Source organism: Oncorhynchus mykiss, chromosome 13, assembly GCF_013265735.2.
Source record: "Oncorhynchus mykiss isolate Arlee chromosome 13, USDA_OmykA_1.1, whole genome shotgun sequence".
Lineage (NCBI taxonomy): Eukaryota > Metazoa > Chordata > Actinopteri > Salmoniformes > Salmonidae > Oncorhynchus > Oncorhynchus mykiss.
Window position 1 is genome coordinate 8,582,330 of NC_048577.1, and position 12,175 is coordinate 8,594,504.

The 12,175-nt window shown below is 44.4% G+C and overlaps 1 protein-coding gene across 2 annotated transcripts in view; it reads left to right on the forward strand.

The window, feature by feature from the left end:
* LOC118938189 (transcription factor SPT20 homolog) overlaps window positions 1-11,956 on the forward strand; it is a 23,557-nt gene extending 11,601 nt beyond the window's left edge. Inside the window, exons 3-8 of one of the 2 annotated variants that reach the window (XM_036940126.1) lie at window positions 2,617-2,691; window positions 3,382-3,578; window positions 4,716-5,928; window positions 6,681-6,859; window positions 7,080-10,559; window positions 10,652-11,956. In XM_036940126.1, the coding sequence (XP_036796021.1) occupies window positions 2,617-2,691; window positions 3,382-3,578; window positions 4,716-5,928; window positions 6,681-6,850 (1,655 nt within the window). In that variant the 3' untranslated portion in view covers window positions 6,851-6,859; window positions 7,080-10,559; window positions 10,652-11,956. The remainder of the gene's footprint in view (window positions 1-2,616; window positions 2,692-3,381; window positions 3,579-4,715; window positions 5,929-6,680; window positions 6,860-7,079; window positions 10,560-10,651) is intronic. The other variant, XM_036940127.1, reaches the window with a different exon arrangement.
* The last annotated feature ends 219 nt before the right edge of the window (window positions 11,957-12,175 follow it).

The following is a 12,175-nucleotide window of genomic DNA, read 5'->3' on the forward strand; positions in this document are numbered from 1 at the left end:
ACCAGAGTTACAGAGTTAGACTATTAGAGACTTTAACCAGAGTTACAGAGTTAGACTATTAGAGACTTTAACCAGAGTTACAGAGTTAGACTATTAGAGACCTTAACCAGAGTTACAGAGTTAGACTATTAGAGACTTTAACCAGAGTTACAGAGTTAGACTATTAGAGAGATACTTTAACCAGAGTTACAGAGTTAGACTATTAGAGACCTTAACCAGAGTTACAGAGTTAGACTATTAGAGACTTTAACCAGAGATACAGAGTTAGACTAGTAGAGACTTTAACCAGAGTTACAGAGTTAGACAATTAGAGACCTTAACCAGAGTTACAGAGTTAGACTATTAGAGACTTTAACCAGAGATACAGAGTTAGACTATTAGAGACTTTAACCAGAGTTACAGAGTTAGACTATTAGAGACCTTAACCAGAGTTACAGAGTTAGACTATTAGAGACTTTAACCAGAGTTACAGAGTTAGACTATTAGAGACTTTAACCAGAGATACAGAGTTAGACTAGTAGAGACTTTAACCAGAGTTACAGAGTTAGACAATTAGAGACCTTAACCAGAGTTACAGAGTTAGACTATTAGAGACTTTAACCAGAGTTACAGAGTTAGACTATTAGAGACCTTAACCAGAGTTACAGAGTTAGACTATTAGAGACTTTAACCAGAGTTACAGAGTTAGACTATTAGAGACCTTAACCAGAGTTACAGAGTTAGACTATTAGAGACTTTAACCAGAGTTACAGAGTTAGACTATTAGAGACTTTAACCAGAGATACAGAGTTAGACTATTAGAGACCTTAACCAGAGATACAGAGTTAGACTGTTAGAGACTTTAACCAGAGTTACAGAGTTAGACCATTAGCGACCTTAACCAGAGTTACAGAGTTAGACTATTAGATACTTTAACCAGAGATACAGAGTTAGACTAGTAGAGACTTTAACCAGAGTTACAGAGTTAGACAATTAGAGACCTTAACCAGAGTTACAGAGTTAGACTATTAGAGACTTTAACCAGAGATACAGAGTTAGACTATTAGCGACTTTAACCAGAGTTACAGAGTTAGACTATTAGAGACCTTAACCAGAGTTACATAGTTAGACTATTAGAGACTTTAACCAGAGTTACAGAGTTAGACTATTAGAGACCTTAACCAGAGTTACAGAGTTAGACTATTAGAGACTTTAACCAGAGTTACAGAGTTAGACTATTAGAGACCTTAACCAGAGTTACAGAGTTAGACTATTAGAGACCTTAACCAGAGATACAGAGTTAGACTATTAGAGAGATACTTTAACCAGAGATACAGAGATAGACTATTAGAGACTTTAACCAGAGATACAGAGTTAGACTATTAGAGAGATACTTTAACCAGAGTTACAGAGTTAGACTATTAGAGACCTTAACCAGAGTTACAGAGTTAGACTATTAGAGACTTTAACCAGAGTTACAGAGTTAGACTATTAGAGACCTTAACCAGAGTTACAGAGTTAGACTATTAGAGACCTTAACCAGAGATACAGAGTTAGACTATTAGAGAGATACTTTAACCAGAGATACAGAGATAGACTATTAGATACTTTAACCAGAGATACAGAGTTAGACTATTAGAGAGAGACTCAGACACAAGACAAGGCCATGTGTGTTTGTGTGTGTGTGATCACCGTACCACACCCGACACACACACACACAAAGGCCAACTATGTTTAGCCAGTTATTCTCTGACCTTAGCTCTGAAACCACAACACTGAGAATATTGTCCTAGACACACACACACACACACACACACACACACACACACACACACACACACATTGTTCTAGACATACAATACATAGACAGTTTGACTGACAGACACTTATCTTTCCCACTAATAGCCATATAGTCAGACAGATCAAAGCCAGTTTAACATGTGGTTGTGGGGGTTTTAGACAGGCCCATTCTCGTCTATGGAGGGAAAAGAGAAAGGGAAAGATTGCATCACGGTTAGGAAAGAATAGCTATTTGAGAGAAAGAAAAGAGAATAGTCTAGACTACAGAAATGTGGACTGGAAATACAATAAAGCACAATGCAATATCTGTTCTATATCATAAACATCTATCCAGACACAAACACAGACAGTTATTAGTTAACTATAGACCATTATGCCTAACAGGGCAAGATATGACGCCTTCAGAACGCACGCGCGCGCACACACACACACACACACACACACACACACACACACACAACACTATATTTAAACACTCATATCTCCAGTCACACACATTCCCGATAGCTCAGACAAATTGCAGCAATAAATAGACTGTGATTGTTTTAGAAAAAAACACTTCCTTTGTGTGGTGAACAATGATTATCTCTCCTACCCAGACTAACACACTCAGACTCTTACAGTTGGTCAAAATGACAGTAATCACCAAGCGAAGAGGACTTTCTATAAAGCCATGCATACAAGGCATCATTGACAGAAGTTACTTTCACAACACACACTTTACACAATAGAACAGAGAAAATATGGTTGAATACAGGTGGTTGACTGAATGACTCAACATTCCTGTGTTTCTCTTCTTCCTTCTCTCTCTTTCTCTCCTTCTTTTCTTGCGTTTAGAGGTGGAGCCAGATGAACCATCGGCCAACGAGATTCATTCAAATGACACCCGTGGAAGATACAGGAGAAACCTAGGTTAGTCTGTCTACTGTACCTGTTCTTCTCTCGCTCTCTCTCTTTCTCTCTCTCTCTCTCTCCCTCTCCCTCTCTCTCTCTCTCTCCCTCTCCCTCTCTCTCTCTCTCTCTCTTTCTCTCTCTCTCTCTCTCCCTCTCCCTCTCTCTCTCTCTCTCCCTCTCCCTCTCTCTCTCTCTCTCTCTCTCTCTCTCTCCCTCTCCCTCTCTCTCTCCCTCTCCCTCTCCCCCTCCCTCCCTCCCTCCCTCCCTGTGTTTCTCTCTATTTCTTCCCACCTCCATCTCTATCTGTCTCCCTCGATTTGAATTCAATTCATTTAAGAATAATAACTACATTCTCTCTCCAGCGAAGATCCAGCAGGTGTTGTACACTCTTAGAAAACAAGGTGCTTTCTAGAACCTTAAATGGTTCTTCGGCTGTCCCCATAGGAGAACCCTTTGAAGAACCTTTTTGGTTGCAGGTAGAAACCTTTTTATTCTTGGTAGAAACCTTTTGTGTTCCAGGTAGAACCCTTTCTACAGAGGGTTCTACATGGAACCCAAAAGGGTTCTACAGTACCTGGAACCCAAAAAAGTGTTCTCCTATGGGGACCTGTTTGGAACTCTTTTTTCTAAAAGTGTACAGGTCAGGACAGAGGTCATGATGTAGTCTAACATCCTCCCCCTCTCTCCCTCCCTCCCCTCCTCCCCCAGTAGATGCCCAGCCAGCCCAGCAGGCGGTGTGTAAGGTCAGGACAGAGGTCATGGAGGTCACCAGAGCCATGCTTGACCGACGCAACGCCAACTTCCTGTTGTGGCCGCCGTGTGTGGAGGTGCAGCGCTGCTCTGGCTGCTGTAACACCAGAATGCTACAGTGCGTCCCCACGGTTACTCAGACACGATATCTACAGGTATATATATACCCCGATGCTATCTACAACCATAGGAGAACCCTTTGAAGAACTACTGGAACCAAAAAAGGGTTCTCCTATGGGGACAGCTGAAGAACCTATTTTTTTCTAAAAGTGTACACACATAACCGGCTACTGCAGTGTGTCCCGACACTTACACAGTATACACTATCTACAGGTTCATATAGACCTATAATCTACAGGTTCATATACACCTATATACACTATCTACAGGTTCATATACACCTATATACACTATCTACAGGTTCATATACACCTATATACACTATCTACAGGTTCATATACACCTATATACACTATCTACAGGTTCATATAGACCTATATACACTATCTACAGGTTCATATACACCTATATACACTATCTACAGGTTCATATACACCTATATACACTATCTACAGGTTCATATACACCTATATACACTATCTACAGGTTCATATACACCTGTATACACTATCTACAGGTTCATATACACCTATATACACTATCTACATATACACCTATATACACTATCTACAGGTTCATATACACCTGTATACACTATCTACAGGTTCATATACACCTATATACACTATCTACAGGTTCATATACACCTATATACACTATCTACATATACACCTATATACACTATCTACAGGTTCATATACACCTGTATACACTATCTACAGGTTCATATACACCTATATACACTATCTACAGGTTCATATACACCTATATACACTATCTACATATACACCTATATACACTATCTACAGGTTCATATACACCTGTATACACTATCTACAGGTACACATACACCTATATACACTATCTACAGGTTCATATACACCTATATACACTATCTACAGGTTCATATAGACCTATATACACTATCTACAGGTTCATATACACCTATATACACTATCTACAGGTTCATATACACCTATATACACTATCTACATATACACCTATATACACTATCTACATATACACCTGTATACATGGATATACCTATAAATATTATACACCCCTAATCTAAGCTACACTGACATATGTAGGCCTACATATAAACATTCATGGATATGTCCAGTAGGCATATCACCTCATCAGATTTACAAACAACATTCCCCCCCCCCCAGGTAACAAGGATCCAGTACATCGATAAGAGACCCCACTACGACAAGGCGGTGATCTCAGTGGAAGACCACGCCTCCTGCCGCTGCCAGACACACCCCTCGGCCACAGCTGCAGCCAGGTCCACCTCCCTCCCCCCTCCTCCCCCCCGACTCACCCCCAAACCCCCCTCCCTCTCCAAGGAAGACCTCCATCGCCATGACAATATGAAGGCCAATCAGAGGTTCCATGTGGATGACAGGGGGCAGCTGGAGAGACAGTGGCAGAACAAGTACACCCTGTCACACACACAGCCACGGACACACACACAGACACACCCAATGGCAGGGGCAGGGACGCAGGTAGGGACACACACACACACACAGCCACGGACACACACGCAGACACACCCAATGGCAGGGTCAGGGACGCAGGTAGGAACACACACAGATACACACACACAGATGGGTCCCTCTCATGAGCTCCCTATAGGGCATGGCAGTGGGTATGAGGGGGGGAGAGGGGAGGAGAGAGGGTCACAAACACCCCACCGCACACACACTGACACACAGCCCAACACAGGAGAGAGGCAACACATTGACAACACAGAGAGGACACAGGAGATAGGAAGACAGCAACAACTACAACAGTACTACCAACAACAACAATATCTACAACAACAGCGACAATATCAACAACAACAACAACAGCAACAACAGCAACATCAACAACATCAACAACAACAGTACCAACCATACAGCCAAGAGCCAGAGCTCAGGACTCAATACAAACACAACGCTCCCCAATCCGACAGCAGCGGACCACCTGACACAAAACAACCGGCCAATCACAAACCAGAACTGGTCCACAGCAACACAGAACCGACCGATGATAATGACTCAAGCACAGAGGTGGCCAATAGAGACGCTCTAAAGGATACAGAGGTCACCAGTCAGGGACAGGCAGTGACAGAAGTGACCAATCACGGAAAGGAGGATGATAAAGAGCGACACAGCCAGACAGAGCTGTCCAATCAGGAACAAAAACACTCAGAGTCGACCAATCAGGGTGACTCTGTCACAGAGGAGGAGAGCAGGAAGAAACTTCTAGAACTCTTACAGCGAGAACTGGGCCAGAAACAACAGCATCATCCTCCTCATCCTCATCTTCCTCATCAAGACCATCATCATCCTCACCATCGTCAGTCTCGAACACAAACCACCACCACACAAAGACCAGGTACTGGGAATTTGGGAATTTGTTTTTGTGTGTGTGTGTGTGTGTGTGTGTGTATGAGTATGTGTATGTATTTGCATGTGTGTGTGTGTGCCTGTGTGCACAAATGCATGTGTTTGCACGTGTGTGTGTGTGTGTGTGTGTGTGTATGTGTATGTATGTGCATGTGTGTGTGTGTGTGCCTGTGTGCACGAATGCATGTGTTTGCACATGTGTGTGTGTGTATGAGTATGTGTATGTATTTGCATGTGTGTGTGTGTGCCTGTGTGCACGAATGCATGTGTTTGCACGTGTGTGTGTGTGTGTGTGTGTGTGTGTGCCTGTGTGCACGAATGCATGTGTTTGCACGTGTGGGTGTGTGTATGTTATGGGTCAGTAACTATGTATGCCTGTGAGAGTTGACGTTAGGGGAAGAGGCTGTTAGAGGAAGTAGACCTGTTTTCTTTTGTGGTCCTGACTGTCGTGGACCACATGTATGATTATATGAGCATATGTGTCCTGTCATTCTTTCCCTCCCCCTGCAACATGGGACCTGAACTTCCACTTTCTGTTAAAACAGGTTCCTAGCGGTCACAAACGTGATGGGAGTTACAGACATTGTTACCTCCGCCTCAGAGGTGATTACATTAAACTGTTCTTGACTATTTTATGTTATCTAACACAATGCATCTCTCTCTCTCTCTCTCTCTCTCTCTTTCTTTCTTCTATCTCTCTCCCTCTTCCACCTCTCTCTCCCTCCTCTCTCTCTTGTCCAGTGCCGCCCACGTTGTCCTCCAGCAGGGCCCCAGGGTGGTCCCCCAGCACCCCGTCCCCTCCCCCCAAGCCTCCCCAGGGCCCGTTCAGACCGGCCCTTCCCCGCGGACGCAGGAGGAGGAAACACCGGAGCCGCATCAGCAAGGCTGCCCTCCGAACCATGATCATGTAGAGAGAGATGGTAAGGGAGGAGGGAGGAGGGAGGAGGGGTGGAAAAGGGGGAGGCAGACCAGCAGATGGAAAGGTAAGAAAGACAGAGGGAGTCAGCGGGAGAGAAGGAGGGAGAGAAAGGAAGATAAATTGAGGGTGTAGATACTAAAAAGTCAGACATAGTATGGAGGGGGGGGAATGAAAAGCTTGAGAATGAGAGACTATCTAACTCCTCTACCTCTCTTCTACAGGCAACTGGGTCGACTGTGTTTGCTGGGCCCACCCAGGGTCGTGTTCATTAGGCACCAAACGGAAGAAAACGTACTGAAACAGGGACACAAACAACATGGAATAAACCCTAATTTCTTGTTTTATAAAACGTTGTGTGCCCTAATGAATACTGAGGGATACTGCCTGGCTATGGAACCTCAAGATGGACACTGGAGACTGGCCAGCACTTCTGGACTCTACTGCTGGTTATGGAACCTCAAGATGGACACTGGAGACTGGCCAGCACTTCTGGACTCTACTGCTGGTTATGGAACCTCAAGATGGACACTGGAGACTGGCCAGCACTTCTGGACTCTACTGCTGGTTATGGAACCTCAAGATGGACACTGGAGACTGGGCAGCACTTCTGGACTCTACTGCTGGCTATGCTAACAGACATTACTGCAGGCTGTGTCAATCTTTGCACCCCAGAATGTAGCATGTAGCATCTTTCTATAAAAAATCTGCTAGCTTTATTTAAACCGCGATATCAAGACAATGGACAATCTCAGACAGAGACTCCTTAGAAAGGAGGTAGTTCTGGATGTTTAACACTGGAAGTAGAGTGATGTAACCTTTGAAAAAGGAGCTAAGCAAACTACATCTCCCATCAGCCATTGGCTGGTATAATTCTAGCTCCGCCTACTTTGAACACTGGCTACTGATTGGACAGTTAAGGAGGGTGTTCGGCGGATATTATTAGATTGCTTGCTGCAACAGCCATTGATTGGTTGATTTAGAGGCCATGGAACACGCCCCGCTCTGCAGCTTGACTATGATTGGTTGCTGAGAATAGAACTGAAATCTTATAGGCCCAAAATGGTGCTTGAGGCCATCTATTTCTAAGAGACAATGCAGAGCTTGGATGTGGATATTTTCACTGGAATGTACTGGGTTGACAATGGAAACTGTTCTCAGATAAACTATGTTATCCTACTGGTGTAACTGGGATAACTGTCCTGGGACTATGACTGGTGTAACTGGGGATAACTGTCCTGGGACTATGACTGGTGTAACTGGGGATAACTGTCCTGGGACTATGACTGGTGTAACTGGGGATAACTGTCCTGGGACTATGACTGGTGTAACTGGGGATAACTGTCCTGGGACTATGACTGGTGTAACTGGGGATAACTGTCCTGGGACTATGACTGGTGTAACTGGGGATAACTGTCCTGGGACTATGACTGGTGTAACTGGGGATAACTGTCCTGGGAATATGACTGGTGTAACTGGGGATAACTGTCCTGGGAATATGACTGGTGTAACTGGGGATAACTGTCCTGGGAATATGACTGGTGTAACTGGGGATAACTGTCCTGGGACTATGACTGGTGTAACTGGGGATAACTGTCCTGGGACTATGACTGGTGTAACTGGGGATAACTGTCCTGGGAATATGACTGGTGTAACTGGGGATAACTGTCCTGGGAATATGACTGGTGTAACTGGGGATAACTGTCCTGGGAATATGACTGGTGTAACTGGGGATAACTGTCCTGGGAATATGACTGGTGTAACTGGGGATAACTGTCCTGGGAATATGACTGGTGTAACTGGGGATAACTGTCCTGGGAATATGACTGGTGTAACTGGGATAACTGTCCTGGGAATATGACTGGTGTAACTGGGATAACTGTCCTGGGAATATGACTGGTGGAACTGGGATAACTGTCCTGGGAATATGACTGGTGTAACTGGGATAACTGTCCTGGGAATATGACTGGTATAACTGGGATAACTGTCCTGGGAATATGACTGGTGTAACTGGGGATAACTGTCCTGGGACTATGACTGGTGTAACTGGGGATAACTGTCCTGGGAATATGACTGGTGTAACTGGGGATAACTGTCCTGGGAATATGACTGGTATAACTGGGATAACTGTCCTGGGAATATGACTGGAGGAACTGGGATAACTGTCCTGGGAATATGACTGGAGGAACTGGGATAACTGTCCTGGGAATATGACTGGTGTAACTGGGGATAACTGTCCTGGGAATATGACTGGAGGAACTGGGATAACTGTCCTGGGAATATGACTGGTGGAACTGGGGATAACTGTCCTGGGACTATGACTGGTGTAACTGGGGATAACTGTCCTGGGAATATGACTGGTGTAACTGGGATAACTGTCCTGGGAATATGACTGGTATAACTGGGGATAACTGTCCTGGGAATATGACTGGTGTAACTGGGGATAACTGTCCTGGGAATATGACTGGTGTAACTGGGGATAACTGTCCTGGGAATATGACTGGTGTAACTGGGATAACTGTCCTGGGAATATGACTGGTGTAACTGGGGATAACTGTCCTGGGACTATGACTGGTGTAACTGGGGATAACTGTCCTGGGAATATGACTGGTGTAACTGGGGATAACTGTCCTGGGAATATGACTGGTGGAACTGGGGATAACATGAGTAAAGGGGGATAGAACATATGGATAATGAAGCACTGAAAGAAGAAGCTCGGTGTAGGGGGAATGCGCCCTTAGACACTGATCTTGGGTCAGTTTAGCATTTTCCTTGCTAATGGTTAATGTTAGAATTGGTGGAGGGGAAGCTGATCTTAGATCTGGAGCGAGAAGCTCAGGACACACACACACACACACAGAGACATGTCATTTCTACTACTACAGTATCTTTCAATGTTCTGTCTACATCTGGATCTAACCAATCCAAACACTGGAGTAGTTACACACTGGAGCGCAGATAGAATTAGAAAACATAGAGGGAGAAGTAGAGGGAGCGCATAGAGAGCATTTCAATAGAACAGTTCTAGTTGTCCTATATCTATTACAGAGAAAAGCAGGTATAGAACTGGAAAACAGAGTGAAAACATAGGAGTGTTTTGTTGAAGAGACGTTGAACAGGTCTAGCTGTTCTCTCTTTGATAGAGTGGAGCAGAAATAGAACTATAAAAGGACAGCATTTTTGCACTGGGAGAGCAGAGAAAGGAACATATGCCAAACGTCACCATAGTCACCATAGCAGGAGGCCATAGACTACTCAGATGACAGACACTCAACACTCAACATCCAACACTGACTCTATACCTTAGATGTTTCAACTTTTTCAACATAGCCTGGAATGTGTGGCGGAAATATTTCAAGGGAATTGTTGCTCAGTAGGTCTTCAACGTCGCCTGGGGAGTTGTGTGTTTCAGCTGTAGGGAAGTCTGTTGTCTTTGTCTTGCCAAACACGGAAGCAACAATGTAGCGATGTTGACTGACTCAACAGTCAAACACCCAGGTTACAATAAGGAACTGGAGATTTTACTGTATATCAGGAGAATTGAACTCTGACCCTACGAGGTCCGGAGCCTGCTGCTTTTCTGTTCTCCCTGGTTATGAATAGCAGCCACCCCAGGTATAAGTCAGTCCCTGGTTAGTGGGGAACAAAGAAAAAAAGCAGGGGAACTGGCTTTGAAGGTCCGGATTCGAATTTGAGAGCTGTAGGTCATTCATTGTGCCAGAGTGGTTATGTCTCTCTCTTCCCCATCCTGAGACTAGAGCAGGGCTGTCAGCATCAGTTCCGTGGAAGGCTGTAGGTCATTCATTGTGCCATAGTGGTTATGTCTCTCTCTTCCCCATCCTGAGACTAGAGCAGGGCTGTCAGCATCAGTTCCGTGGAAGGCTGTAGGTCATTCATTGTGCCATAGTGGTTATGTCTCTCTCTTCCCCATCCTGAGACTAGAGCAGGGCTGTCAGCATCAGTTCCGTGGAAGGCTGTAGGTCATTCATTGTGCCATAGTGGTTATGTCTCTCTCTTCCCCATCCTGAGACTAGAGCAGGGCTGTCAGCATCAGTTCCGTGGAAGGCTGTAGGTCATTCATTGTGCCATAGTGGTTATGTCTCTCTCTTCCCCATCCTGAGACTAGAGCAGGGCTGTCAGCATCAGTTCCGTGGAAGGCTGTAGGTCATTCATTGTGCCATAGTGGTTATGTCTCTCTCTTCCCCATCCTGAGACTAGAGCAGGGCTGTCAGCATCAGTTCCGTGGAAGGCTGTAGGTCATTCATTGTGCCATAGTGGTTATGTCTCTCTCTTCCCCATCCTGAGACTAGAGCAGGGCTGTCAGCATCAGTTCCGTGGAAGGCTGTAGGTCTTCATTGTGCCATAGTGGTTATGTCTCTCTCTTCCCCATCCTGAGACTAGAGCAGGGCTGTCAGCATCAGTTCCGTGGAAGGCTGTAGGTCTTCATTGTGCCATAGTGGTTATGTCTCTCTCTTCCCCATCCTGAGACTAGAGCAGGGCTGTCAGCATCAGTTCCGTGGAAGGTTGTAGGTCTTCTGGTTTTTCTTATGTTCCCTTTCATTTGTGTCCATTTAAGAACTAGACAACCAGCTAAAGATAATTTCCTTACTGCTGACCTTAATTAATCTTTCAAGTAGAAGGGAGAACTGAAAACCCGCAGCCACTCGGCCCTCCAGGAATTGAGTTTGTCACCCCTGGACTACCCCAGGTATCAGGCTAGAAATAAGACTAGCTTAGGCAGTATGTCTCACTCCTGGTCCTAGCACTCTAGAACCAGGATGGAGAACCACTGAGCTAAGGGAGTGGGGACAGCCATCACCGAGGGAGGAATAGAATCTGGGATGGGATGCTTTGAAAAACAATGTCAAACTTTTTGGAATGGCTCTGAGAGATAAATGTTATCCAACTCTGTATGTACTGTACATGATTTAAACATGGTGTTTTTTTTATTTCTTAACTTATTTCAGATGGAGGATGTGTCATTCTCTGGTTCCTAAGTGTAATTATTGTTGCTGATGATAATTATTGTTGTTGTATATTGTTATTGTTAATGAATGCTATTTTTAATATAAACATAAAGGCCAGAATTATATTAATATAATGAACGTGTGTATCGTCTTTCCTTATTTGACTTTGACAGACACACACTCAAGCACATGCACTCATACCTAATGAAATGATGAAACGCAGGCAGTGTATGTGTGTGTGTATATACACTGCTCAAAAAAAAAGGGGAACACTTAAACAACACAATGTAACTCCAAGTCAATCACACTTCTGTGAAATCAAACTGTCCACTTAGGAAGCAACACTGATTGAC